This window comes from Phodopus roborovskii, unplaced genomic scaffold (genome assembly GCF_943737965.1).
Source record: "Phodopus roborovskii unplaced genomic scaffold, PHOROB, whole genome shotgun sequence".
NCBI lineage: Eukaryota > Metazoa > Chordata > Mammalia > Rodentia > Cricetidae > Phodopus > Phodopus roborovskii.
The window spans coordinates 51,013,272-51,038,920 of record NW_026126407.1 but is presented as its reverse complement, the minus strand read 5'-3'; the positions used below and the strand labels follow the sequence as shown (position 1 = coordinate 51,038,920).

Genomic DNA, 25,649 nt, shown 5'->3' with positions numbered 1-25,649 from the left:
CTAGCCTCAAACTCACAGAGATCCCCATGCTTATGCCTCCCGAGTACTGGGACTAAAGGCATGCATCACCACCGACCAGCTGAAGCAAGGTTTATAAGCACAAAAATCACAAACATTTGTTGCCAAGGTACAGTTTTCACCAATCAGGACTCAGAGATCAGTGCTTCTCTGAGTGTTCCATCATTGTCAACCCATGTACAATGGGAGCCTTTCAGTCCAAACAATCAGATTTGCTTGTTCCTTCTGTTGTTAGGAACAGTCATAACGTTTCTAAAGAACTAAAGATGCATAACGACTATTTCTATGGTTTAGGGAGGAGGCGGGTCAACCATTGGAAAGTCCTCAGCTCTCCTAGGGCTTGGGAACCTGAACTTTATTTCACTCTAACAGGTAAATTGGAGTCTGAGGTCAAAATGGCAATATTTAGGTGCTTTTGCCTGCTCCTTTCAAGACCAGACCAGTTGCCTGGGAGAAGCAGAAACAACCCAACTGCTTGGAAGAGGCTTAGACCAAACTTATTTGGAAAGGACGCTCTCCAACCTATTGACCTGTCAGCAGGCTATGCAGTATGCTCGATTTTGTGAGTTGTCACCTCATGTTGAGGTGGGTCTAGGTAATGCAGCTGTCTTTCAGTCATTTCTTTCTGTAAGTTCCCCTTACCCATATTCCTGTAAGCAACTCCAATAAAACTCACTGGCTCACCAAGTATTGGTACTTTGGTCTGTTGTGGTCCCCTTATCGGGGATGAGTAGATGTGTGTGCTGTGTCTACCCAGGGAAAGTTTTGTCACATAACACTGGTATACACCTACTCGTTTATTATAATCAATATCTGGGTATAGGGTTTTGTCTGTTTGTTTTTGAGATAAGCCTTGAATCAAAAGGATGATCTTGAATTTCTGATTTCCCTGTAGCCACCTTTGGAGTGCTGGTACAAAAGGCATTGGTTTGTATGGCTCTAGGGATCAAACCCGGGGCTTCATGCAAGCTAGATAAGCACTGTACTAACTGAGCTACATCCCGAGACCTGATATATTTTCTCCTCTTTCTTTTTCAAGATAGGGTTTCTCTGTGTAGCTCTGGAACTCACTCTGTAGATCAGGCTGGCCTTGGAGTTACAGAGATCTGCCTGACTCTGCCTCCTGAATGCTGGGACTAAAGGCATGGCCACCACCACCCAGTCCTAATACAATTTTAACCCACTAGCCTTGCGAAATTTGTTATGTAGCAATAGGAACTCAAAAGAAGAGTACCCTAGATACATATAGGGCAGCTATTTAGAAACTGGAAAAAAAATCCATTCCTCCACCACTGGGATTAAAATCTATAGCAAGGCTGGGGACTTACTGAGTTTGTACAAGGCCCTGGTACTGCCAAATAAAAATAAGAAAAAGTGCAGGGGCTGGAGAGAGATGGCTCAGTAGTTAAGAGCACGCCCTCCTCTTGCAGAGGACCAAGTCCAGTTCCCAGCACCTACATTCGGTGGCTCACAACCACCTGTGATGAGATCTGGTGCCCTCTTCTGGCCCGTAGGCACACATGCAGGCAGAACACTGTATACATAATAAACCTCACCTAACAAAACAAAACCCCAAAATCTCACAAAAAAAGGAGAGAAAAGTTGGGAAGTCTGTCGGGCAGTGGTGAAGCATGCCTTTAATCCCATCTCAAGTGCTGAAATTTCAGGCCTAAGCCACTGCAATAAGTGTGGTTGGATTTTTTTTTTTTTGATGTATTTATTATGTATACAGTATTCTGCCTGCTTGTAAGGCACGTTGTGATTGCTGGAAATTGAACTCAGGACTTCTGAAAGAATAGCCAGTGCTCTGAGCCACCTTCTAGTCCTGTGGTTCGGTTTATTTATTTATTTATTTATTTTTTAACAGGATCTCACTTTGTTACCCTGGATCTCACTATGTAGACCAAGCTGGTCTCAAACTTACAGAGATTCACCAGCCTTAGCCTTCCGAGTGCCGGGTTAAAAGGTGTGCACCACCACGCCAAGTGATTTCATTTCTGCATCATCAGCAGTTTCCCAGCAGCCTTGAGTGAGGGTAGTGTCTGTCCTGGGAAGGTGTTGACAACATTGTCAGACCAACTGGGACTTGGGCTGGTGAGGAAAGATAACCAACCTGGACCATTGCTCTAGGAGATTATTTTCCAGGGCTCCTTAGAATTCTGATCATCTCTGGAGTAAGTCAAAGCGCTTTAGTAAATAGGCTTTTGTGGCCTGGGAATAGTGTGTGCACACCAGGAGTGACTTCCCAGCATGACCTCATGTTCATCCAAAATAGCTTTATTGGGTGTAGTTCACATGCCCTTTACTTCACTTTTGTTTTCCTTTTTTTTTTTTTTTTTTAGACAAGGGTTTCTCTGTGTAGCCTTGGAACTTGCTCTGTAGACCAGGCTGGCCTCAAACTCAGAAATCCACCTGCTTCTGTAATTCACGTGCTGGGATTAAAGGTGTGCACCACCAGACTCAGTTTTTTGTCTTTTGAATTTTATTGTTATTATATTTAAAGATTTTGTTCTTTGGGACAGGGTCTTACTGTATAACCCTGGCTGGCACAGAACTTGTATTAAAGGCATGCACTGTTAGGCCCTACAAACCTTATTATTAGTATTATTGTATGAATGTGGATACACACATATACCATGGTGTGAACATGTATGGTAGTCCCCATAGGGTTCAGGGATTGAAGTCAGCAAATGTTTTTACCTGCTGAGTCATATTGCCAGGCTTTTAAAGTTTTTTTTTTTTTTTAAATGTATGAGTGTTTTGCCTGCATGTATGTCTGTATACCACATGCATGCCTGGTGCCCATAAAGGACAGAAGAAGGCTCTGACTCCCCTGGAACTGGAGGTACAGATTGCTGTGGGCTACCATGTGGGTGCTTCCAATCAAATCTGGGTGCTCTGGAAGAGCAGTCAGTGCTTGTAACCACTGAGTAATCTCTCCAGAACCCACTCCCTTTTTTGTTTTCTTTTGGAGGCAAATCCTTACTATGTCATGCTGCCTGACCTGGAACTTGTTACATACCTCAAGCTGTTCTCAAACTCAGAGACTGGCCTGCTTCTGCTTCTGGGATCCTGGGATTAAAAGTGTGAGCCACCAGCACTCCTTGCTTTTATTTTTGCTTTTAATTATGTGTATGTGTACTACTGCATGTGCATGTGGGTGTCTGTGCACATGTGCATTGTCTGCACATGTGTGGAACCTGAGCAGGCCAGAAGAGGACATAACATTTCCTTCAGGTGGAGTACAGGTAGCTGTGAGCCAGCTGAGGCAGGTGCTGGCAAAGAACAACAGCAAATGCTCTAAACTGCTGAGCCATCTCTCCAACATCTGAATGTCAGCTTTAAGTCTCAAAGAACTCCAAAATTAGTCTTTGTGGGCCTGGGAGACAAACCTGGATTAGCTAATAAAGGTCACATCTAGCCAAGGGTGACAGGAGGGGTACGTGTTTAGAGGAGCACATGAAGGTATACATAGGCTCTGATTATACAGCAGTGTGGGTGTGCTAGGACATAAAAAACTTAGGTGGTGCACACCTATTACCCCAGCTCTTGGGAGGAAGTGTTTGAGGCCAGCCTGGAATACAGGAGACCCTGTCTCAAAAAACAAAAATAAGGGGGCTGGAGAGATGGCTCAGTGGTTTAGAGCACTGGCTGTTCTCCCAGAAGTCCTGGGTTCAATTCCCAGCACCCACATGGCAGCTCACAACTCCAGTAAAAAAAACAAAAACAAATACCTGAGTGCTGCAGAGATAAATCAGCAGTTAAGTTAGCACTGGCTGCTCTTCCAGAGGATCTGGGTTGAATTCCCGGCACCCACAAAGTGCTCACAACCATCTCCATCTCCAGTTCCAGGGGATCCAGTGCCTTCTTCCAGCCTCACAGGGTACCAGGTACACATCTGGTGTACAGATGTACTCCCATTCATAGACATTTAAAAAAAAATCCGAACTTCCCAAGGATTCAAGGATGCCCCTTTTTCATATTCTTTCCTTCCTTTACATTTTCTTAAATTTGTATGTGTGTATGTATTATGTATGTACATGGCACAGCACACATGCTAAGGTAAGGGAACAACTTGTGGGAGTTGGTTCTCTCCTTGTACCATGAAGGTTCTGAGAATGGAATACAGGTGGGCAGACTTGACTTTAACCACGGGGTCATTTCACCTGCCCACCTGTTTTCTTCCCTTCCCTTCTGTGTCTTCTAGAGGCATTCTCTACAGCCATCCTTGGATGCCACACATCTTCCATCTTTGGTCTCCAAGTGCTAAAATGCTGGATTACAGGTGTGCACTGTACAGCTGGCTAGGATGTGCTGAATTTTAAGTCTCCCTGGGAATTAAATGCTAATTGATCTGGGATCTAAACTTAGAGATATTGCTTTACAGGTTGATGTGAAGACTGACAAATATGCCTGCAAAACTAACTAGGCATGTCCTGGATGTTGGTAATATCCAATAACAACGTTTCCTAATAATAACTAACAATTATTATTAATAGAAGCATTTCAACTAAGAGGCGCGATTTGGGTGGAACCCTGGAGCGGATGGAGCTGGGAAAGGCGCTGAGCAGGAGTGAGGACATTCCAAGGCAGGCGTGGGCTTCCTGAGCCTGGGGCCAAGCCCTTCAAGCAGCCTGGGGAAGGCCTGGGACCGGAAGATGGGGGCGTGGAAGAGGACGGAAGCTCACCCCTAAAGTGCCCCCCCCCCCCGCCCAGACCATCACGGTCCCCCATAGTAGGGAGCGCCCTCTGGCGGTGGAGCAAGTTCCACTCTGCCTTCCCCATGAATGAGAAGCTGCAGCCTGCTGAGCGCGAAGCCGGAAAGTAAGGTAGTGAAGGAGCCAGGACAGGACCTGGCAGCCACCACCAGACCTCTAATGGATCTTTGGGCTGCTCTGGCAGCCTGCCCCCTAGGGCCGCTGCTGTTTTGGCTTGCCTCCGCCTTTCCCTTCCTTCCCGATTTCTCTCTCTTCCTAGGGCAGTCCCAGCATCCGAGGTGCCCTGCATACCTGCCTTGGCCATTTGTACCCTTCGCACTCTGTAATTCTTAGGCTCCAGCCAGAGACTGGGCCGGGAAGCCAGCTAGGCAGAGACGGAGGGAGGAAGCTGGCGGGTGGTCAGAGTTAGCCCCAAGTTACATGTGGGAAGCCGTGGCTATGACGCAAGTTTCCAGGGGGCCCGGGTCGGCTCGAAAGGGAGCGCGCCAGAGCGGCTCCTCTCTGTGCAGTGGCAATCATGAAAAAGCAAAAGCCCAAAGCACGCACCCGAGGCAGCCTTCCCCTTTGCTGCTGCAGCCCCGCCCAGCGCGCGTCCCCCAGGGCAGCGGTGCGCATAGACCCTGCGCTGGGCAGTTCCCACTGGACCCTGGGCTGCACAGCCTGGGATCCCGCGCTGTGGCAGGCTTTTTTTTTTTTTTTTTTTTCTTTCTTTCTTTTTAGCTACGCTTGCCAACCTGTCAGCTGATGGACCTCATCACCCATAGTGGCGCATGTAGCTGGGCCGCTGCTCACTCCATTCACACCGTGTCCCTCACAGTCAGCTGGCAACCGGGAACCCCTGATCCCGGGGTTAGGTCTGCAGACCCAGGTTGCAGTCGGTTGCAAGGAGCCTGCGCCCTTCTAGCCCCGGCATCCAGCCGCCCGTGGGGGGGCGCTGCAAATAGTCCTTTGTTTACATGCAATTCCTTACTCCGCGGAAGGAGGCCGGGGGAGTGCTGAGTTTTCACCAGCTGTTTCCCGCCTTGAAACAGACATCTGATCAGCTGCAAACACACACACATACACACGCCCGGGGAGGCAGGCTGGAGAGACCTCCCTCCCGCCCCTCCCGCCCGCCTCCCTCCCCTCGCCGCTGCTGCCGCCGCCAGCATCTGGGACCGGCCGATTCTGCACCTCCGTCTGGCGCTGCCCTTTGATTCGGATTTCCATCTTGCATTCTCCGGCTGACCGCGAGACCTGGCTCGTGCAGAGAAGGGGGGCCTATCGCTATGGAGTATTTCATGGTGCCCACTCAGAAGGTGCCCTCTTTGCAACATTTCAGGAAAACAGAGAAAGAAGTGATAGGAGGGCTCTGTAGGTGTGTACTGCTCCTCCCCCCCAACCCCTTCTTCCCATTGCAGCCCCCGGCCAGCCCGCTCGGGCGGGTGCGCGTGTGCGCACGCATGGCCCCGCGCCTCCGTCCTCTCTCGGCTTTCTTAGCCACCGGGTCGGCTGCAGTCTCGTGTGCCCGGCTCGCGGTGCCTGGGGACCCTCTTCCCTGGGAACATGGGGACCCCGAAAGGCCTTGGCCACTTTTGTCCGCTGCAGGCGGGCGAGTCGCGACGTTTGTAAATTGCAAACAGACCCACGTGGTGCTGCAGCAGTCCCGGCCATGCTTGTTGCTGGTGGCTTTTACCCCGCGCTTCCTCCTCCCCCGCCCGCTTTGGCTTCCTTCCTTTCCCTGCTTCCTCGCGCTTTCTGGGAACCCTCTTCTAAGGATATTTTCGGGGGTCCAGGGCGTGCCTAAGGACAGCTACAATGCAGCCATGCCGCGGCTCCAGGCTGGGGTGGGGGAGGCGGGGAGAGCCGGGTGGTGTGAGCGTTTGTAGAGAGCAGGGCTGCAGCAGGGTTGGGGGTGTGCTCGCCTGGGGCTGAGGGCCGTACGTGGACCTGTAGTGGCCGCGCTGCCAGTAGGGAAGTCGCGGTCCCCCACACGTTGGCACTCACTAGTTTGCTTGCCCGCCGCCCGCACCCGGGCGCTGTTTACTAGCGAGGCCTGGACGTGACTCTGCAGCCCTCTTGGAGTAGGCGGACCTCTGCGCGCGTGGCCTCGCGGGAGCTGTAGTTCTCCATGCCGGGTCGGTGCTGCATTGTGGGACTTGTAGGCGCTTCGGGGCCACGCTTTACTTGCACAAAGCTCTGCTATAGCCAACTGGGTGGATTAGGCAGGCCAGGTGGGAGGCGTTTTGGGAAAGGAGGACCTGAGTCTGCTTCTAGGTTTTAGTCTATTCCCTGTTTCATGTGGGTCTCCTCTGCAAACTTTGCGGTCCCACGTCTGTTCCCTAATCATAAATGCAAAGCGTTGAGTATCCTGGCCGGGTGGGTCGTCGGAGGTCTGCAAACTCTCCCTAGACACCGCTTATTGAGCTTGACCTTACTTAGGTTGCCCCAGATCTATCCACTAGCAAATCGCGGCCAACCAGTGGCCGAATCAGTTTGGACTCTTGTTAAAGGCTCAGCCTGGAACTTCTGTTAGTCGGCCCTGGCATGCATTCATTGAACCCTACAAGCCGGCTGGGTCGGGGCGGGGATGGTGGTGGTGCACGCAAGGAGATGTTTCTCCAGCGCGCTTAAGTTTGAAACCTAGGATCCCTTTCCTGCCTGCCGCGCTGCTCTAGGAGCGTAATGGCTCCCTAGGGCTGGGGCCACGTGCTCCGACACCCCAGTCAGGCAGGGCTGGGGTTGAAGGAGGAGGAGCCCGCCTAGTTGCCCAGGCTGGTAGACAGTAACGCTTGTGGGGCAGGTTGCTGCATAGGTATAAAATCCGGGCAGGTATCCCACTTTACTTTCAAGTTGAGAGCCAATATCTAGGGGATAGGTAGATGGCCTGTTCATGAATCTAGCAGATGGCAGCCCTCCTGTGATTCCCCTTCCTCACCCTCAGCAGGCACTTGGACAAGGCCCACCTGGAGGGCCCAGCAACAACAAAACTAAATGTTCTGGGGACTCACTTGATAGGACTTTATCATTGAATCATAACAATCTTGTTGTGAGTTGATTTATTTTCTGGTTTCCTTGTAAAGATGGATTTAGAAGCTAAGAAAGGGATCAGTTAGAGCAAATGGTACAGCCTACTTGAGTTCTAGTTTGCTGTAGTTTTGGCTTCTCTGAGCTGGTCTGGGTAGTGGGGAGTGAGGTTTGATGTGCTCTGAATTCCGGAGAGGTCGTTCAGGTTCTGAACCTGCATAGGCTTGAGATAGTTGGGGCTTTTGGTTGCTTGCCGGAACCTCTGAGTGCTCTGGTTTTGCTCTCTCCCTTTTTCCAGTGGCCCCCTCCCCAAGTACTGGGTGTTGTCAGGTCTAGTGATTGAAGTACCATAACTTGCCTACAGGTACGCAGGTTCACAGGCTGTCCTGCACTCAGTTGTTGGCTGTTCACTGGAGTCCCAGCCTCTATGTGTGTTCGTTTTCAGCTGGAGCCACAGCTGGGAGGGCCTGTCCAGGATAGTATGTGGGTTGGGCAGGACATTAGGGTGGATTGTCTCAGGTTATTGGACTTTGCTCCACCCTTCCCTGTCTAGCTAGGTTCTCTCTGTCTGATTCCTATGCCTCCTGGGCCATCTAGAAGAAGCTGTATGGCACAGTTTTGTTTGAAGTTTTGGACCTGCTGCCTAATAGTTTTATGAGAATTAGATATAGGAAGTGCCTAGTAGGTGAAATTCAAGACTCTGAAAAGCAGATGCATGGTGGTTTCTGTCCTTTTAAGTGAATGTGCATGTAAGCATGTGCTTGTGTGTATGTGTGACTATGTGCTTGTAAGTGTGTATGTGTGTGTGTGTAACTGTGTGCTTGCATATGGAGGTCACAGGTCAGTGTTGAATGACTTCTTTAGTTGTTCCTGTTCAGCACCAGATGAGTAAAAAAAAAAAAAAAAAATGAAGCCGGGCATTGGTGGTCCTGCACTTGGGAGGGAGAGGCAGGTGAATTCTCTGAGTTCAAGGCCAGCCTGGTCTACAGAGCTAGTTCCAGGACAGGTTCCAAAGCAACAGAGAAACCCTGTCTCAAAAAACCAAAAAAAAAAAAAAAAAAAAAAAAAAAAAGAGGACATGACCGCTCCTAGGTGTGGTTGAGGAGGTTTATTGTAGCTATGAGGGAGAGAGTAGCCAGAGGCATCTTGAAGGGTCCAGACTGAATGAGGCCATGAGAAGGTGGGAAGGGCAGGTTGGGGAGGGGGAGCAAAAAAGAGCACCTGGGAACCCAGAGTCAAAGAGAAAGAGGCCAGAAGCCAAAGTGGTTGAAGTTAAGTAGGGATCAGAGGCTGGGGGTGGGTGTGCCAGCTAGGATGACTCTAACAGGTACTGAGGGATGTTGGCAGAACCAGGTAACCAGCATCCCTTCTGATGTTAAATAGGCGCCTCAGCCATTTGTCCTGAGTTTGAGAACTAACATTCCCCACTTTATTTATATTTTTTATTTAATTTTTTTTAATTCCAATTTTTAAGAAAGTTATGGGTGTTTTGCCTGTGTGCATATCTGTGCACCACATGTGTACCCTGTCCTCAGTGGCCAGAGGAGGGCATCAGATCCCCTGGAATTGTTACAGTTGTGAGCTGCTGTGTGGGTGCTGGGAATCAAACTTGGTTCCTCTGGAATAAAAGTCAGTTTTGTCAATTGCTCTTAACCATCTCTCCAGCCCAGATGTGTACCTTGAATGGCCCCAAATTTAGGATCCTCCTGCCTCCTCTGTAGCATATCCTACTGTTTGTAAACTATCACAACGAGCATCTTGTCCTTGTTTTTTAGGTCTTAAACTGAACCTTGAGCTCACCAATTTGGTGCCCCTGCCTGGCTGTTAAGGAGTTCCAGGGACCCACCTGTCTCACCCCACCCCAGCTCTGAGGCTGCAGATGCAGGGGATCAGAATTCATGTCCTCATGGTTGAGCCATCACCTAATCATCCCCACCCCCTTTATAAATGATAGGTTCTTATTTAGTCTAGGTTGGCCCCCAACTTGATTGTAGGCTAAGATAACCTTGAAACACCTGATCCTCCTGCCTCTATCCACCAAGTGCTGGAGCTTCAAGCATGTGCTGTCACCTGGGTATCTTGTAAATCCTATAAAAGCTCCTTTAAGGGCTGGCAAGCCGACTTTGTGGGTAAAGGTCCCTGTGGACAAGCCTAATGCCCTGAGTTTAATCCCTCTATCCTGCAGGTAGGTACCTCTGAGTTTGAAGCCAGCCTGGTCTACATAGCAAGTTCCAGCCAGGGCTACATGGAGAGATCCCATCTTAAAAGAAAAAAAGAAGGTGGCATCATTAGAGAGTATTAAGAACTTTGGCAGGGGCTGGAGAGATGGCTCAGCCATTAAGAGCATTGACTGCTCTTCTAGAGGACCTGGGTTCATTCCCAGCACCCACACGACAGCTCACAACTGCTTCTAATTCCAGTTCCAGGGAATCTGACACCCTCACACAGACATGCATGCAAGCAAAAACCAAACAAACAAAATCAATGCACATAAAAATTATGAAATGAATTGCTTTCATAGAGAGAGAAAGAGAGAGAAACTTGGCATGACTGGGTGGTAGTGGCAAAGGCAGGCAGATCTCTGAGTTCAAGGCCAGCCTGGTCTACAGAGTGAGTTCCATCCAGGACAGCTAGGGCTGCACAAAGAAACCTTGTCTCAACAAAAAAAAAAAAAAAAAGAAAGAAAGAAAGAAAAGAACTTTGGCATGTTTGCTTGTTCTCTGGTCATGTATTTATGAAGCACTAGCTTGATGCTGGGGTTAAGGACATAGCAATGAGTGAGTGAGTCCTGACCCCTGTCCATGGCAGTTCACCCATTCAGGATGCTGAAGGGTTTTGTCAGCAGGGTACCTGGGTGAAAACCTCCGGGGAAACAGGTCGTTCTTTCTCATCCTCTTGCTATACTAACATTTCCTTTGGTTTCTATTAGACTTCACCATGACCCTGCATAAGGCAGTATGGCCACTTTATAAAAGTGGAGAAAACTGAGACAGGGAGCTTTCAGTGGCTTAGGTTCCACAGCTAGCAAGTGTCAAGGCAAATATTGATGGCATTTGCACCTTGTGCAGGCTACCCTGCCATGGTCTGAAGTTGTTGGAGAAGAGATGCTTGTGACAGGAACCACTTGGGCATGGTATGTCCTCAGGCAAGGGGAGGGTGGCAGGTTGGTCAGGGGCTATCAGGGCTATAGAGGCAGTGGGCCTGTGATAGAGAAAGAATACCTCTTTTGGAGGGGGGGGGGCTCATCTCTCTTTCCCTCTCCTGGGTATGGGAGAGATCCCATGTGGCCTTTCCTGCGTTTGATTTGGACATAGGTGTTTTGCAGATACTAAGCAGGTTTGGGCCATATGAAAAGAAAGTTGGTGGCAAGTTAGATGGTGATGGGGATACTTGGCCTTAGGCTGGGCTTGATGATGAGGGAGGGATCCAGATGTGAACCACCACCTGCCTTCTGCTCCAGAGCATCTGGTTAGGGTGCTGCCATTCTTCACAAGGGATAATGGTTCTGCTCTTAGAACTCATGGCTGGGTGGCCTAACTGTTTCTTGGCCGTCAGCCCAGTTCCTTATTCCTGAAGCCAAACAACCCTGATTAGTAGCAATCTTGCTGCTATTACAGGCCAGAGCTCATCCCATGCTCAGCAATCTCACTGCTTACCAAGGGGACACTGAAGGTTTTTTTTTTTGGGGGGGGGGACTTTTCCATGTGATTACTTACTGAATTTGCTTTTGCAAAACCAAGAAAGAGCTATAGGAAACTTCGAGGCATATATGCAAGAAAATTTTTTTCTAGTTAAGTATCACCTGGAAGTGACCAGTGTGGGGTCAGTGATGGGGATAGCTGATTTGCATTTCATCATCATAATTCCCGGTCAGCTCACATTCTACCCACTAGGGCACCTAGCTAGCTTACTTACATTTCCCTAGTTATAACCACTGGTCAGCGTGCAGCCTGTAACTGTCAGCTAGAGTTTTCCTGGCTGTTTGGATGAGGCATTGGGGCAGTCCCAAATCCCCATGCAGAATTGTAGCTTTGCAAGGACAGTTTCTTTCCTCAAAGCTAAGTCCAGGGATGACCATGTAAACTAGCAATTGGTTCTGGAGTAAGGAGGCCGTGTGGAGGATTTTGAGGAGTTGGTCAAGGGACCTGCGCACTGTCTGGTACCCAAGGTCTCTTTATTGTGGGAGTTCTGTGATGGACCCTTTCAGGGCTGGGCTGGAGGTTTCCTTTGGGCTTTCCAGTTAGTGCATGTCCTGGGGGATGGCAGAGGCTAAGGTTAGCCCTCAGGGCTACAGTTTCAAGTGTAGCTGAGTTGATGGGCACTGCAGGGGATTGCTTGGAGCTGTACCCTGTCCTGCCAGCCCATCAGGGTGAGTCTGCACTTGCAGGTCAGTTATGCACACGTAGTTGTGCAGCCTCTGATTATGTATGAGCACACCCAATTGTAGGAGCCAACTCTGCCTTGTTCTGGCTGTCTACACAGCACAGCCATATCTGGTTCACTGCTGCAGCAAAAACCAGGGAGAAAGAAGTCTGAATAATACGACTAAGCCAGGCATGTGATAGCACCTGTAACCCCAGCACTAGGAAGGCAGAGGCAGGGGATCTCTGAATTCCAGGTCAGCCTGGCCTACAGAGCTAGTTCCAGAACAGCCAAGGCCACACAGAGAACCCCCCCAAAAAAAGAAAAGAAAAGAAAAGAAAAGAAACGAAAACTTGTCACAAGAGCAGTAACAATAAGAAGAGTTAGCATAGAATAGGTGGTACCTGACCCTCCTTTACTGGGGAAGCCGACCAGCAGTTTATGGGATGGTATAGAGTGTTCTGCCCTACCCTACTCTGGGGTCCCAGTGCCACCTTTTACTGTAGGTGGCAGTACCTTTCTCCTTTTCACCTGGGAATCAAATGCCCTTAGCCTACTTACTGGTTCTTTGAAACAACAGGTTCTTATTATCTAGCACAGAATGCCCTTGAAAACCAGTCATCCTGCCTCTACCTAGTCTTAGGATGACAGATGTATGACACTGCTTTTTTTTTTTTTTTTTTTTTTTTTTTTAATGGAGTTCTAGGGATTAAACTTAGGACTTTGAGAATGTTAGGCAATCACTCTATCAACTGAACCATAGCCTTAACACTGTTTATTAATTTTTAAAAAATATACTCCTGTATTCTCAGGCCTTTAATACAGGCTAGCCCTCAGGGTAGCCTGATGGTGTTTTGAGATCCTTGTCTTAGGTCAGTTTTAGCCTTTGGGGCATCACCAGCAGAGCCCAGAGACTGGGTGAGTTGTTGGGGAGACTCCTATATCAATCCTAGGGCGGAGTGGGGAATATAGTCACTGACTGGGTAGCTTGCTTTCTGTGACTTCTCATGTATGTATGTATGTATGCATATATATGTACATAGTTATTTATATTGTTTATGTGTAGGTTGCCCACAGAGGCCAGGGTATTGATTCCTTGGAGTTGCAGTTATGGGCAGTTTCGAGCCACCTGATGTGGGTTCTGGGAACCAAATGGAGGTCTTTGAGAAGACCAGCAGGAACTCTTAGCTGTTTAGATGTCTCTCTAATCCCCAAAACCCGCCAACCACTTTTTAATTTTGAGACAGGGTCTCATGGAGTCAGCCTGGGCTGACTTTGAACTTGGTATGAGGTTGAGGATGGTCTTGAACTTAACCTTCTGCACTTACCTCCCAAGTGCTGGTATTACTGGCATATTGCCACCATGTCTAACGTCTCATCTTTTTTCTTTTTTTCTTTGTTTGTTTTTTTTTTTTTTTTTTTTTTTTTTTTTTGAGACAGGAGTCTTCCTGTGTAGCCCAGGCTGGCCTTGAAACTCCTCTTCCTGCTCTAGCTTCCTAAGTGCTAAAATTATAGTTTTGTGCCATTATATCCGTTCTGTCCCTTCTTATCCCCCAAAGACCTGTGGGGTTCACCTACTTGCTGCAGAGCCTTCATCTTACAGGGCCTACTGGCTCCAGAGGAGGTGTGTTCAAGACCAGATTCTAAGGACTGAGGAACATCTCTGGCTAGTCCTGCTTTGAGTCCTTGTCTCCTTCCCGATGCCCCCTTGCTCTCCTTTTGGGGCTGAGAGAAGGGAGGGACCCTGGCCTGAAGCAGGGAAGCTGGACCTGGGACGAGTAGGGAGTCTCATCTGTCAAGTGGGAGATATGGGCTTCCTAAGGTCCTATGGGACATGTACTAGGGAGAAGGTCATATACTCTGGGTGGTATGTGGCCCTGGACTTTTAGGCCCTCAATGAAGGGACCTGGCTTGATGAAGTGGAATGGGGATGCTTTGCCTCCAAGCCCCCTGCAGTGGCTCATAGGGAACTCATTCCCAGCTGTCCATCCTTTCTGCTGGGAGAGGAAGCTGAGGCCCTGGAAGGGGCAGGGATGTTCCTAGGGTCTTTCAGGGGGCTGAGGCAGGACAGATGGGGTGGGCTGGGTGGGGCCGGACAGGCCTCAGCTGTTCCCAGCTGTTGCAGATGTGTTTCCCTCCTGAGCTGCTGTGCAGCCCGTTTTCCCTGGGGATAGAGGCAGGAGCCAGCTCACTGCAAGAGAGTTCGATCTTGCACGCCCTTGACCTTAGCCTCCACATCAGTGCGGTGAGAGGTGTCAGAGGCCTCTTTTTCCAGACCCACGGGTATATTGTCCCTTGGCTGTATCCTGGAACAGGTCACCCTGGGAGGGCCCCCTCAGGAAGAGGCCAGGGCTGTGGCTTTGGGTGGGGCCGAAGGCCTCTGCAGAGAGCACAGCATCTGGAAGCCATCAGGCCAGGGGCGGGAGGGGGAGTTGCAGGGGAGGGTAAGAAGGGGGGCCATACCTCCTCCAGGCCACACACAGGCCCACCCCTTGGGAGCAGTGGCGTTGGCCCTCCATGCTGGCTGCCTTCTTTCTCACCCTGCTGGCTGGCTGCTCCTCCTGCAGCATGTGGTAACATCCTCCACAGCATGCTGGGAGCCTCACTTTTTTTATGCAGAGGGAATCTGCCTTGGAGTGGGTCAGGTTAAAGCAGAACTGTCTGTCCCCAAGGGTGGTTGACCCTGTGTCCCATCTGGAGTGACTGCTGCCTATCTTGTCCTTTATAGAATCTCATAGTGGGTGGGGTTGCGGCTTTAAGCTGGAAACAGCTGTGCCAGTGGGCAGGACAAGGGATGTCTTCTCAGGACTGGTGACAAAGTATGAGCTACTGAAGGAGATGGTCCAGATACACAGCAGGAGCTTCGAAGTATCTTAAGAGCAGGTGTCTCTTGCATTAGAATCATAGGGATTAGCCATGCAGGTTTCTGGGCTTTCCCTGCCTGGCTAGGTAGATATTAGAATGGCAGGTAGGCCTACATAGTTGTGAACATGTGTATTTTGATATCCTGGCACTGCTAAGAGTCTCTTCTAGAGGAGAGAATTCTGGGAAAGAAGCCAGGGAAGGGATGGGTTCTTAAAAGACCACCTGTGTCCATAGGCAGCTGATTTAGTCCAATGGGTATTCCAGGGCACACACAACCCCCTGTCATCTGCGGGGCTGACCTGCCAGAGTCCCTCAGGCACTGTTTATAGTAGGGAAGTGGTGCAGATTATATCCAGGGCCCTCTGGTGATGAACTATGAGAACAGGGGCCTCCTGGGGGTACAGTTCAGAGGACATGTATCCTGAATCTTCTGTTCTCCCTGGCAGCCTTGCTAACATTCCACTGACCCCTGAGACCCAGCGGGACCAGGAAAGGCGAATTCGGCGGGAGATTGCCAACAGCAACGAACGGAGGCGCATGCAGAGTATCAATGCAGGCTTCCAATCCCTCAAGACCCTCATTCCCCACACAGATGGAGAGAAACTCAGCAAGGTGGGCAAGAGCAGGGAGGGCTTCCTGAAGGAGGTGTCGTGCTCTCATGGGGAGAGGACCATCAGTCTGATTCTTTCCTTTCTGCTCTCAGGCAGCCATTCTCCAGCAGACAGCAGAGTACATCTTCTCTCTCGAGCAGGAGAAGACTAGACTCCTGCAGCAGAATACACAGCTCAAGCGCTTTATCCAGGTACCAGATGGAGAATCCTCCCTGTAGTACCCTGCCTCCCTCTTCTGTGTGTGCATATCCTAACCAAACTATTAGCTTGGGATGCATGTATGGCTGTCAACCTACCTTGCCCACAGAACCTGCCTACTTCTTGCCTAGGCCTGTTTCTTCATCTGTGAAGAACAGTGGGGCAGGCTCTGGAGGAAGCAGGTGACTGTTCTAGAAAGCTGAGCCATTCTTCCTTTCCTGGCTTTCCTGGCATTTGGCTACTTGGTGGATTTGCAGAATGGATTCCCCAGTATGAGTCCACCTGTCTTGGGTAACTTTGGGGGGCTTGTAGTAGAGCTCCATGACCTTTGAATGTGTTATGGGAGTGTCAGCTCACTCCCCCACCTCTTGGGGTTCCCAGGAGCTTAGTGGCTCATCCCCCAAGCGGCGAAGGGCAGAAGATAAGGATGAGGGCATTGGCTCACCTGACATCTGGGAGGATGAGAAGGCTGAGGACCTCAGGAGGGAGATGATTGAGCTTCGGCAGCAACTGGACAAGGAGCGCTCTGTGCGGATGATGCTGGAGGAGCAGGTGAGGCAGCGCCCTCTGCTGGCGGGTGTGATGCGCAGGCATAGAGGATGGATTCTGTAGTCTTTTCTGTTCCTCCCTTCAAATATTTTCAAGAGTGCCTGTTCTTGACCTGGCCTAGGAGTAGGCACTGCTCTCCAGGGTCTCCATTTGCATAGGAGTGAAAAGCATTAGTCAACGATTCTTTCTTTTTTAAGTATATTTATTTTATGCATATGAATGACCTGTCTTCACGTGTACCAGAAGAGGGAATCAGATCCTGTTACAGATGGTTGTGAGCCACCATGTGGTTCCTGGAATTGAACTCAGGTCCTCTGGAAGAGCAACCAGTATTCTTAATTGCTGAGCCATTTCCTCAGCCCCTCTTCTTCTTCTTGTTTTGTTTTGTTTTTTCAAGACAGAGTTTTTCTTTATAGCGCTGACTGTCTGAAACCTTTCTTTCTTCCTTCCTTCCTTCCTCCCTCGCTATCTCCCTTGCCTCCCTCCCTCCCTTTCCTTCTTCTTTTTTAAATTTTTTCATAAAGGTGTAAGAATGCAACAGAAGGCTGAGGAGTTTAGCTCATTTATGAGTGCTTAGTACATAAGTTGTGGGCGTAACCCCCAGCACATTCAAAGCACTGCAGCCGAGAAAGACTGTACAGGAGCTGTGGTGCTACCAAGGGTTTGACTTGGCTTCCCAGGGTGTGCTCCGTGGTTTCTATAAGGAGACCAGCTATCTGTCAGGCAAGAAAGGAGCCGGTGGGAACAGTAGAGACAGAATAGAGTGAAGTAGAGCCTTTGGTGTGTCCTGAAGGGGGCGCTCTCTGCCAGGGTTTTAGTTTAGGGTGGCCCTGTGCCCAGGACTGAGGTTTTAGTGGATAAGTGGCCTTTGCAGCGGGTAGAGCAGGTGTGATCCTGCCCCACCTGAGTGCTGTGATGTTTCCCTTACAGGTGCGCTCCCTTGAGGCCCACATGTACCCGGAAAAACTCAAGGTGATCGCCCAGCAGGTGCAGCTGCAGCAGCAGCAAGAGCAGGTGCGGCTGCTGCACCAGGAGAAGCTGGAGCGGGAACAGCAGCACCTGCGGACTCAGGTGAGCAGCAGATCCAGATGGGGCCCCACCACCTGTGTCTGGGACCTCAGAAGCTGCAGACCACAGTGCAGGCGTGCTGGGTTTTAGGTGTCTTGAGAGCATTAGAACATGGAAGAGAATCCTCCCAGTGGCCCTTTGAAGCTTGAGCTGTTATAGTGTTTTATTACTGTGGGAAATGAGCCAGAGAAAGGTCAGATAACTGCCCAGGAGCAGGAATTTGAACCCTCTGTCTTAATCCAGGAATTGTGCTCTCCTTCCTCCCTCTCCTCTCTCTCTCTCTTTTTTTTTTTTTTTTTTTTTTTTTTTGTGTGTGGTGGTGATGATTGACTCCAGAGCCTTCTGCATGTCAGGCAGGCGTTCTACCACTGAGCTACATCCCAGTGACAGACTCTATATTCTTTTTTTGTTTGTTTTGAGACAGGGTCTTACTTTGTAGATCAGGCTACCCTTGAAGTCACAGAGATCCTCCTGCTTCTGCCTCCCAAGTGTTGGGATCAAAGGCGTGCACCACTAGGCCCCTCCAGGGTGTAAACCCTTGAACAATTATTTATTAAGTTCCGAAGTGCTTCTTGACACGGGAAGTAAAGGGACCAGGGGGTTGGGGTGCACGGACGCTGCTCGCCAGGCTGCCATTCCTTTCATTGGTAGTGTCAGAGGGGAATGGTGGGTTATGAATTGGCAGGCCCCCCTCTGCTTGCCAGCTTTCTATTAGTGTAACAAGCACCTGAAATAATCATTTTATAAAGAGAAAAAGGGTATTTTGGCTCAAGTTTTGAAGGCTTCAGACTGTGATTGATTGGACCTGTGGTGAGGTGATATATAGCAGGAACAAAACCACTCACCTCATGGCTAGAAAACTAAAGAGAGAAAAAGAAAGAATCAGGGTTCCTGCTGTCCTCTTGGAAGATATGCCTAAAGAACATCTTACTTAGCTCCATTATTTCTTCATCATTTTCTTTCTCCCCCTTTCTTCCTCTCCTTTCTTCTCTATGTAGCAGCCCTGGTGGTCCTGGAATTCACTTTGTCGACCAGGCTAGCCTTGAATTCCACCTGTCTCCTCTGCACCCCGAGTGCACCAGGTGTGCTCCACCACTGCCTGGCACCAGGCTCCATTATTATTATTTTATTCTCTTAAGATAGGGCCTTGCTATGTATCCCATGTGGGCCTTGAACTCACTCACTCACCCACTATCCCAGACTGGCCTTGAATTTGTCATCATCCTGTGACCACAGATGTGTGCCACCACACTCAGCTTAGGCTCTGCTTCGTAAGGTTTCTGTCTCCTAATACTGCCACACCATCGACTAAGCCTTTACCACATGGGCTTTGGAGGACATTTAAAATCTACATGAGCAGATGCCCTGTGAGTAAGGAAGGTTCGTGGGTGGGAGAGAGACTGAGGGCTTCTGTCTTGCAGCTTCTATCCCCTCCAGCCCCAACGCACCACCCCACAGTGATTGTGCCTGCACCGGCCCCGCCTTCCTCCCACCACATCAACGTTGTCACCATGGGTCCCTCCTCAGTCATCAATTCTGTTTCTACATCCCGGCAAAATCTGGACACTATTGTGCAGGTATTTGGGCTCAGGGGAGGGAGGCTTGTGGGGATGACTCTTGGGGACAATCCTTTTACTGGAGACTTGGGAATAGGGGATGGAAGAAAAGCAAGATGGATCTTTTGTGTGTGTGGGGTGTCCCTGACCCTCTCCTCTTCTGCAGTGATCCCCAAGCCTTAGGTTTGGGAGTTTGATTATAGAGGCATCCTTTGGGAATAGCTCCACAGTCTGCATTTTCATTGATTGTGGTTTTCTTTTTTTCGAGACAGGGTTTCTCTGTGTAGTCCTGGCTGTCCTGGAACTTGCTCTGTAGACCAGGCTGGACTCGAACTCACAGAGATTCTTCTGCCTCTGCCCCCTGAATGTTAGGAATAAAGGTGTGAGCCACCATGCCTGGAGATTGTGGTTTTTTGCAACAGTCTATCCGTTGCAGAGAAATTTCCTTGATGAGGGGCAGGGACTATACTTATTGGGCTAGATGCTGGAGAAAGACGTTCACTGTTTTATTTTTGAGAAAAGATTTTTATATATCTGTGTGTATATATATGTGTTTATGTGTCTGTATACACACACACATATATATCATACATGAAAGATGTCTACTACATTTTTTGAGCAAATATCTATCTCTGTGTATGAGACAGACAGACAGACCGACAGACAGACAGACACACACACACACACACACACACACACACACACACACACACACAGTATTCCTAATGTTCTCATTATGGGGGTTTCCATTATTGACCTTGAAATGTCTTTGTCTCTGTTGTTTTTTGTTGGTGGTGGTTTTGTTTTGGGTTTGGTTTCTGTATTTATTTATTTTATAATTTTGAGATATTTGTGTCTAAGGAGAAGCTACTCTTATTTTGTTAAGAAAGAGCCAAAGACCAAGAGGCAGGAAACTGTTGCTGGAGCTTGTTGCTCACCAATTAGGATGGGCGTCAGTGAGCCTTAGGGATCTTTCTGACCCCCCTCCCCCCATTACAGGTTCATGGCACCACGCCTGACTTTAATGGGTCTAAGGGCTGAACCCATGCCCTCATACTTTTTTTTTTTTTTTTGTTTTTGTTTTTTTCAAGACAGGGTTTCTCTGTGGCTTTGGAGCCTGTCCTGGAACTAGCTCTAGCTCTTGTAGACCAGGCTGGCCTAGAACTCACAAAGATTCGCCTGCTTCTGCCTCCCAAGTGCTGTGCAGACTGAATTACCCTTCCCAGCCCCTTTTACTTTATATGGGTTAGGTAGTACTTAGGCTTCCTTCCAGTGCTGTGAGCAAAAAACTCAATTAGTTGATACAGACTTCATGGTATAGAAACATGAGCCGTGTTTATCATTTTTTTCTTTAAATTTCACTTTATTGTTCTTATGTTTATGAATGTTTTGCTTGCATTTATGTCTGTGTATATGCATTTGTGGTGCCCTCAGAAGCAAGAAGAGTGTGTGAGGTCTCCTGTTAATAGAATTATAGACTGTTATGATCCACCATGTAGGTGTTGGGAATTGAACCCAGGTCCTGGAAGAGCACCCAGTGCTCTTAACTACTGAGTTTCTGAGCTATGGTTTTCTGGAAGCCAGGCTTCAACTCCACTGCCTGCTTTGAAGAGTTCTGGGGTATGTGTTTTGGGGGCAGATAGCCCCTGGCTGAAGGCCTCCACTCTGAGCTGGCTGGCCTGGTCTCCCTAGCTGAGTCTCCTAATAGACTATCCCTTTCTGTCCAGGCAATCCAGCACATTGAGGGCACCCAGGACAAGCAGGAGCTGGAGGAGGAACAGAGACGAGCAGTTATTGTCAAGTCTGTCCGCAGCTGCCCAGAGGCACCCACCTCTGATACCGCCTCGGACTCCGAGGCTTCTGACAGCGACGCCATGGACCAGAGCCGGGAGGAACCTTTAGGGGATGGGGAGCTTCCCTGACCACCCCCCAGCCCTCCTCTCCCTCTGGGGGTCAGAGGGGGCCGGGGTAACAACAGGGAGAAACATGGGTGATTGAGTGAGAAATTTTTACAAAATTATGATGTCATTTGGGTCTCTTTTATGACCTCTTTTTCAATACTGTAAGTCGACCTTTGATCGAAGCCACCCAAGCCCAGGTCCCGGGGTTGGGGGGGCATAGCACGTGTGGGAGCATCGGGACTCCAGGGCTGGGCCTTGGCCCTGGGGCTGGGGAAGCTGACACTGAGGTGCCAGGCCTCTCTCCGCCAAAAAGCTTTTTTTGTTTGTTTGTTTGTTTTCCTTCCATTTAAACGTGTTTTTAAGAACAGGGAAAATCAAACAAAACCCCAAGGTATTTCCTCCCTCCCCAGAGCCAGCCCAAGACTGTCAGTCTTCCGCCCCCTTCCCTCCTTTCTTTAGTTTTCTTTTTTTCTCTTTTAAGCACTTACATGGGTTGGGGGTCAGGCTGGGTTGGGGCTTTCTGGGGACCCGGAGTCTACATTGTTTCTCGGTTGGGGTTTGCTGCTGCCATTCTCCTCCTCCCCCTCCCTCCCCACCTCAGCACCAGAATTGGCCACACTCTCCACTTCCACCTTTCCCTCCAGGGTTCCCATCATTGACCCCAAAAATGTCTTTGTCTCTCTTTTTGTTTTGTTTGTTGTTGGTTTTATTTTGGTTTGGTTTCTGTATTTTCTGTATTTTTTTTTCCTTTTTTAAAATTTTTTTTTTTTTATAATTTTGAGGTCTTTGTGTCCAGGGAGAAGCTATTATATTTTGTTAAGAAAGTGGGGGTAGGGAACAAAATACCAAGAGGCCATTGTGCCTTTGTAAAGAAACAAAATAAAATTTGTACTTTGTTTTTTAGTTTTGTATTTCTTGAGGATGTACTGTTGTGGGAACCTAGCCTGGGCTGCTTAGCCTAGACAGAGGGATATGACTGAACACAATGGCACTCCTGAGTTGTGTGGGAAGTTGCAATGAAGAGAGTGGGATCCTCAGTCCACAGGCTTACTTGGAATACTCTTCAACAATGGGATGTGTGCTAGGGGTGAAGGTAGTGGTTCCTGACTTCTTTCAACTACCATGAGAGGGAAAGAACAATTGAGCAACACTTTCTAACTACTAGAGGAAGAAAGTAGATGCTTACAGGCTCTGATAGGTTCATGAGCCTGACCACTTAAGTCTGTGTGCCTGTGTCTCTCTTCTCCTCAGTTAACAACCCCCCTAGAGATTTGTGAGTGAAGACCTGTTTCCAATCTTGGCTAGCACCAACAACCCAAGGATGCCAGGCCAGGGTGCTAGAAGTAACTGAGTTTATTTGGGGGGTTACTTATAGAGCAGTGGACACTCGAGGATGGCGGTGTTTTCCTGAAGTTTTTTCCTCACCCCATGCAAATGTCGAGCAGCACCTAGTGGTTAAGCAACAGTGGTGCCTACAGGTTCAGATGAATGGGCACAGATAAAATCAGGCTCCAGGTGGTGCATGCTTTTAGTCTCAGAGAAACTATCTTGAAAAACAAAAACCAAAAAGAACAGAGACTCCAGGAAAGTTTGTTCCTTGTTCTTAATGGGGCTGAGGACACTGCCCGACTATGGGAAGAAGGCCGTTTTCTGTTATCTGGCACACAATAGTGACATGTAGACTGCATGATGGATTTGCTCAGGCTACAGTTTGGGGGACAAGTCTCCTACCCTCTGAGGCCAGTGTTCTCATCTGTATGAGGGAAGGCACCCTCTATGTGACAAGGCCATGTAAGTGGCCGTGGTCTGCCAGTGCTCAGTTGAACCTGTTTCCTTTTCAGAAAATTGTTAAAATGATTCGTTGCTTAACCTTCTTGTGACTAGAGGTCACTTTACACAATGTGGCCCACTCATTTATGCTCACTGCACAGGACTAAGGTCAGAGCAGAAAAGTCAGTTTCTATCCCCAGCATGCCTCTGGACATGGACTTATTCAATACCAAGGCAGGAAGAACTGAAACATTTAAAAATACATTGAGGGCAGTGGTGGTGCACACACACCTTTAGTCCCAGCACTTGGGAGGTAGAGCAGGAGGATCTCAGTGAGTTCAAGGCCAGTCTGATCTACAAAGTGAGTTGTAGGACAGCTAGGTCTAGTATACAGAGAAACCCTGAAAAAAAAATGTAAAAATGCTTTTAGAAATTCACAAGGCATAAATTCCTCATTTTATAAGTGAACCTAGAATGTGGGGATCATTGGGGAGGGTGGAAGGGGAGAGGGGAATGGGGAGAAAATGTATAGTTCAATAAAAAGGTTTAAAAAGAAAATAAATTAGAAAGGGCTATCTCAGTCAATCCAAACATTAAAGTACAATTATTTTATTGTATATTATTAAAGAGATGGACATTACACAATTAAAAGGAACCATTGTTGTGGGAAAAAAAAACTACAATCCATTCACAATGTTGATAAACTTATCTATTTGCAAAATGTCTCCAAAATAACTTCAAAATAAGCCCCTTTCTGTAAAACAGCCATGTTGTTACCCACCCTACCATCCCTTCTAGCCACCAATCTCAGTATTCAAAACAAAACAGTGGACGCTGGCATGTAGGTACCTGCTACAAAGCCTACCTGGGTTTGGTCCCAGGACCTACATGGTGGAAGAAGAGAATTATTAACTCCTCTAAGTTCTCTGATGTCCACACATGTACTGTGATGCTCAGGAGGCAGGTGAGTGGTTCTGTGAATTTGAAGTCAGCACAATATGTATATAATAATTTTAAGGCTGGCCAAAGCTACACAGTGAGATCCTGTCACACACACACACACACACACACACAAACACACACACACACACACACACACAAATCAAAAACAAAGAAGCTGGGCAGTGATGGCACATGCCTTTTATCCCAGCACTCTGGAGGTAGAGGCAGGTGAATCACTAGTCTACAAAGTGAGTTCCAGGACAGCCAAGATTATACAGAAAAACTCTGTCTCGAAAAACAAAACAAACACACGAAACAGTGTAATTGCATTAATTGAAACCCACACTTGGTTGTGAGCTTTGTTTTTTGTTTTATGGAGTAGACATCATCAGGATAGGAACCAGTACTTTGTCAGTGTACACCCCAGTCCGTGTTGTTGCCCTGGTATATTTCTGTTATAGTTGTGCTTTTTGCAAACTCTAAAGAGTCTTAGAGTATGTAGCCATTTGAGTCTGGTGTCTTTAGGTAGCATACTGCCTCATTTTTCCTAGGTATGAGGTAGTCGGCAGGACTAGCTCTATGCAACTCCTGATGACATCAACAGAGGGCGCGGTGCACCTAGGATACCTGTTTCTGGCGGGACCCAGGCTCTGCCTCCTTCCGGTCTCTGCTCTAGTCCCATAGGCCGGAGGGGGGCTTGGGGCGGAGCCAAGGGAAATATCTCGTCTCCGGAAAAGCGCCGGCGCCTGCGGTGGTAGGCGGTCTCCTCAGTAGGCTGTGGAAGTCCTCGAGCGGTAGAGCTCCGGCCCCTTCCGGGTTTAGCCACGCCCTCAGCGCTCACTCCCCTTGGAGGCGTTCCCGCCCGCAGGCTCTCCTGGCCCCGCCCACAGGCGGCCTGTCCGGCAGACTCCGGGCGGTTCGAGGCCGCTTCTAGTGGGTCAGATGGTGGTGTCACGGTTTCTTTTCATGTGTGACCTTAAAATGTTCCAGAAGACGCCGTACAACAGCCGAGAAATAGGTGACATAGGTTTTCATACTGCACTTTATTATGTCTAGAACGTTGTTACCTCAGGGTAACAGATGGGTACCAGAACTTAGGCTCCTTGTTGAACTGCATGCCCAGGCTCCGCTGATGACCGCTCGGCATGCGGACAGATGCTGGACTGTATGCTTGTGTGCAGGGACAATGGAGCCGGAGTGACTACATTTAACACCTGTGCTTTTTGGGGGTAGGGAGGGCGCGCGCTGGGGTGTTAGGTAAGCCCTACCCATGTCCATGACTATTTAGCCAACAACATGTTTTTACTTTTTAATTTTAGATTTTGGTTTTATTTCATATATAATTTAAAAAAAAAAGATCTAGTATGTACACAGTGTTCTGCCTGTATGTATTCCTGCATGCCAGAAGAGGGCACCAGATCTCATTATACATGATTTTGAGCCACCGTGTGGTTGCTGGGGATTGAACTCAGGCCTTCTGAAGGACCAGCCAGTGTTCTTAACTCCTGAGTGATCTCTCCATAACTTCATTTTTATAGACACTGTCCCTTAAATACCCACAAGTAAGTGATAATTCAGACTTGCCCTGACTGTGTGTGGTTGATAACCTCTTTGGTTGCTGTTTGAGATCAGGGTTGTTTATTCTTGATCTCTAGTTCCCTCATTGGCCCTATTTTAAGACTCTACTAGGAATAAGTTTCTTGAGAGATGTGTTCTTCCACTCTAAGAATGTTCTCAAGGACCATTACATCTTATTGCCTTTATGATGCTTCTCAAGAAAATTCTTGTTGACTCTCAGTAGCAGGAATAATTTAATTTCTTCCTAGCATGCGGTTTATTCTTATTTTAAGGACAATGAATTGGGCATGTGGTTAAGTTATGCACATGTTAGGACTTAAATATAGTTTTTTTCCTCTTCTCTTAGCTTTCCATTTTGTGTTTCTTTCTGTTTCTTCTGTGCTGCTTGGTGCACTCTTGCTATATTTTATGAATTATTGTTGATTTTTTTGTTTGTTTTTTCAAGATAAGGTTTCTATGAGTAACCTTGGCTGTCCTGGAACTTGCTCTGTAGACCAGGCTGGCCTT

At 48.4% G+C, this 25,649-nt stretch overlaps 1 protein-coding gene across 2 annotated transcripts; it reads left to right on the top strand.

The window, feature by feature from the left end:
- Window positions 1-5,526: 5,526 nt before the first annotated feature.
- On the top strand, window positions 5,527-21,755 carry Tfap4 (transcription factor AP-4). Of its 2 annotated transcripts, none has more exons than XM_051181319.1 (7): window positions 5,527-6,093; window positions 15,416-15,581; window positions 15,673-15,771; window positions 16,160-16,330; window positions 17,258-17,398; window positions 18,817-18,972; window positions 20,679-21,755. In XM_051181319.1, the coding sequence occupies exons 1-7, from the start codon at window positions 6,005-6,007 to the stop codon at window positions 20,871-20,873; spliced, it is 1,017 nt and encodes a 338-aa protein (XP_051037276.1). In that variant the 5' UTR covers window positions 5,527-6,004; the 3' UTR covers window positions 20,874-21,755. The 2 variants fall into 2 exon arrangements, with proteins under 2 accessions (XP_051037276.1, XP_051037277.1); XM_051181320.1 differs by having other exon boundaries at window positions 5,531-6,034.
- The last annotated feature ends 3,894 nt before the right edge of the window (window positions 21,756-25,649 follow it).

Coding starts and splice junctions, on each gene's coding strand:
- Tfap4 (XM_051181319.1), top strand. CDS start 6,005: ATGGAGTATTTCATGGTGCCCACTCAGAAGGTGCCCTCTTTGCAACAT. Junction 6,094..15,415: donor GTGATAGGAGGGCTCTGTAG/GTGTGTACTGCT, acceptor TCTCCCTGGCAG/CCTTGCTAACATTCCACTGA. Junction 15,772..16,159: donor AGCTCAAGCGCTTTATCCAG/GTACCAGATGGA, acceptor TGGGGTTCCCAG/GAGCTTAGTGGCTCATCCCC.